The sequence below is a fragment of the Ailuropoda melanoleuca genome, chromosome 9 (genome assembly GCF_002007445.2).
Source record: "Ailuropoda melanoleuca isolate Jingjing chromosome 9, ASM200744v2, whole genome shotgun sequence".
NCBI classification, from domain to species: Eukaryota; Metazoa; Chordata; class Mammalia; order Carnivora; family Ursidae; genus Ailuropoda; species Ailuropoda melanoleuca.
In genome coordinates this window covers 90511553-90514771 of record NC_048226.1, presented here as the reverse complement: position 1 = coordinate 90514771, position 3219 = coordinate 90511553, and the positions used below count along the sequence as shown (strand labels likewise).

Sequence of the window (3219 nt, the reverse complement as noted above, 5' to 3'; positions counted from 1 at the left end):
GAGGTCAGTGCTGTATTTAAAAGACTCTGAACCCCATAACTTATCAATCTCACTTCCATCATTCCCCTTTTCATCCTCTGCTATTCTACTAACCACTTTCCCTCTTATCACAGGCCCTTTGCACAAGATGCTTCTTGTTAAGGACTTTGGATATTATCTAAGAGTGTGGAAAGCAGGTGTTACACAATGTAGTGAAATGATAATATTAGAGCTTTGGAAAGCTCCCTTTGACTGCAGGTTGAGAATGGGTTGGGGAGGGATACTAGTTAGGAAATGATCACAGAGATAGGTGAGAAGATGAAGGCTTGGACCAAAGTGGTAGCGTATTAGATAAAGCCTGAGGTGGGACCATACTGGAGGCACCAAGGCCTAGGGCCTTCCTAAGTAACCCAGTTGCCATGTTGGCATGGCTATAATTAGTAGGTCAGAAAGGACTAAATTAGAGTGTGGTAGGAGAAAGGTAGGGGGCAACCAGCCAGTATAGATTAAGTACAAGAGGAGGTTAAATGTGGTCTTTTGGGTGGAGCCCTCAGGAAGCCATGAACTATTTCCAGGAAGAGATAACATATTTCTTTGATGCCCCAGTGGTTTTAAAATTTTTCTGCGTGAAGTTCACCACTTTCTACACATGCACTCCTCTTCACACCCCTCCCCCTTCCAGGACTGCCTGAAACTCCACATTCCTGTCCAAGTGCTGGTGTCCTTGTCTATGCTCTGGTGACGTCCTAACAGCTTGAAAAGAAGGCAGTATTGAATTGCATAATGGTTAAGAACACTGGCTTCTGAGCTGGACTAATTTGAATTTGAAACTCATTTGTACTACTACTGAATTATTATGTGGCTTTGGGTAAATTACCTAATTTCCTGGAACCTCGGTTTTCACACCTGTGAAATGGCAAAAATTATAACACCCATTTCATAGGACGGTTATAAGGATTTAAAAAGAAAATTCTTAGGAAGCATATGATGCAAAGCCTATCCAATAATAATAGCTGATATTATGAAGCTCGTCATTTGTGATGAGCAGTGTTCTGAGAGCTCCAAGCATATTAACTTATTTTATCTTTCAAACTATCCTCTTATCTACAATTCACCAAGGAGGAAATTGAGGCACAGAGAGGGTTAATAGCTCACACAAGGGCAAAAAATTACGTAGCAGTAGAGCCAGGATTTGAACTCAGGTAGCCCCTCTCAATCAGTAGATGATACAGGCTTTCTCAAGTGGTAAATACCAAGCAAAAGCAGCTACTGGTATCCTCACTAGACGTTCTCTAGAATAAGCATTCTGGCATCTCATTGGGATGGGGAGGGTCTAGTTATCTGAATTTTAGTTGTATGGCCACCTTTCTTTGTTAAGCATATTTCTAGAAGAAGTGAATCCACTTTTTAAAAAATCGTTAGGTTTCAAAATAATAGAATAGATGCTCAAATGTTGAAAGAGAAATGAATGATCAAGTTGTCTGTAGTGGCCCTTAGGAGGTGTTGAGCAAATGAGTACTGGAATTAGGAATGGTTAATAGGTGAGGAAAGCCCCCAGTGAGACATGGTTTAAAGGGGGTAAGGGACAATGTGGTTCTGAATGTGTCGAATATGGCAGCAGAGCTGAGTGCCTTTGTGACCATGCCCTGTTTTGTCATGCTTGTATCAGAGCAGTGCCTCCGCCAAGTTTTCCGGTCTTTTTGTAGGTGACATTTAGTGGCTAGAATACAGTTTATACCAATCCTAATATTTCTACATGCAGTGTCATAGGTTATGAGTCCCTGACGTGGTGAGAAGTGGTTTGTGTACTGGGTCAGCACACAGGAGCTCCAGCCTAACCACCTTGGTGTAATTCTGATTCCAGTACCTCTCAGCTTGGGCAAGTAGGTTAAACTGGTGCCTCCATTTCCCTATCTGTAAATGGAGATCAAAACAGGACTTATCCGATTTGACCGATGTGAGAATTAAAAGAAATAACACATACAAGGGGTTTAGCAGAGGCGACACTATTATTGGTTGTTGTTACTACAGAGTGCCAGTTGTGTGCCATAATCATAAGGTAGATGACCATCCACAGAATAATTCAAGGAAGGCACAAAGCTTTTTTAGGTCCTAAGTTTAGGTCCCTAAGTTTCTAATCATCTGGACTAGAATTATGATGGCAATTTCCTGAGTCTGCTAATTATTTTCATGCCAATTAAACAAATTGCTTATCTATATGTCAAAACCATTTAATGAAAAAGTCCATCCCATTGTATTGCATTCTGCATCCCATTTCGAAATTTTGACATAACGGTATGTTTTATATCCCAGTCTGTTCTAGCCCATTTCATTTCATTCTGTTTGCATTCCATAGTATATTTCACACCTAGTCATTCCACACCACCGTATATTTCATTTATTCCCTCCCCATATTCCTTTTGATTCCATTCTATTCCATAGTTCATCTTACCTCATCTGATTTTATTTATGTGTTTATTTTGCTGTTGTCTTTACTTGACAATCAGTCGTTAGTTCTCATCCACGTTAACTCTCAGTCAATTTTGAAGGTGGTGACAGATACATAGGTAACCAACGTATAGAGCTGGTTTGGTGGGTCTTCATCCTTGTTATGTTTTCTGGGCAACTGCACACAGAAACAATAGGGAATATTCCTCATTCCTTTGGCCCAGGCACCTTTGTCAAACCTGGTGTCAATGCACACATCTGGAGTTCCCATCTCCTTCATGGCAAATCTCCAGATCTGTTTGAGGGCCTGAGTGGCACATTTCTTGAAATCCACTCCATGGATGTGCTTGGGAATGTTGACGGTGTCTTCTCCAGTCGCCACCTCATTGATGGCAGAATGGCCTTTCTTCTTGCCACCCTTCTTTGCAGGAGCCATTCTGCTAGGCCCCTTTTAGAAAAGCACTCCAACTCATTTTAATTTATTATTTATTGCATTTACTGTCAAATTCCATGATTTTCTACTGCAAATCAACCCCATCCCATTCTATCCCATTTCCTTCCTACTCCATTCCATTCCATTTTATCCAATTCCCCATGTCTCTCAGGTCATGTCAGTCTGAGGATAGGAAAATGATAACAATTTCCATGTTTCTTTTGCTCTATCCCCACCTATTCTCTGTGAGTACATTCCCCTCTCAAATTCTTCCTGAATAATTCTGGGGGTTTCTCAACAATTTATGGTCTAAACTAGTAATCTGATATTTTTGATCATTTACAACATTTCCCCTCTCC

The 3219-nt window shown here is 40.8% G+C and overlaps 1 protein-coding gene across 1 annotated transcript; it reads right to left on the bottom strand.

Moving 5' to 3' along the window:
- Positions 1-2512: 2512 nt before the first annotated feature.
- Positions 2513-2863, bottom strand: LOC100465891 (60S ribosomal protein L31-like). The gene has a single exon (XM_034668611.1). The coding sequence runs from the start codon at positions 2861-2863 to the stop codon at positions 2513-2515; it is 351 nt and encodes a 116-aa protein (XP_034524502.1).
- Positions 2864-3219: the final 356 nt, after the last annotated feature.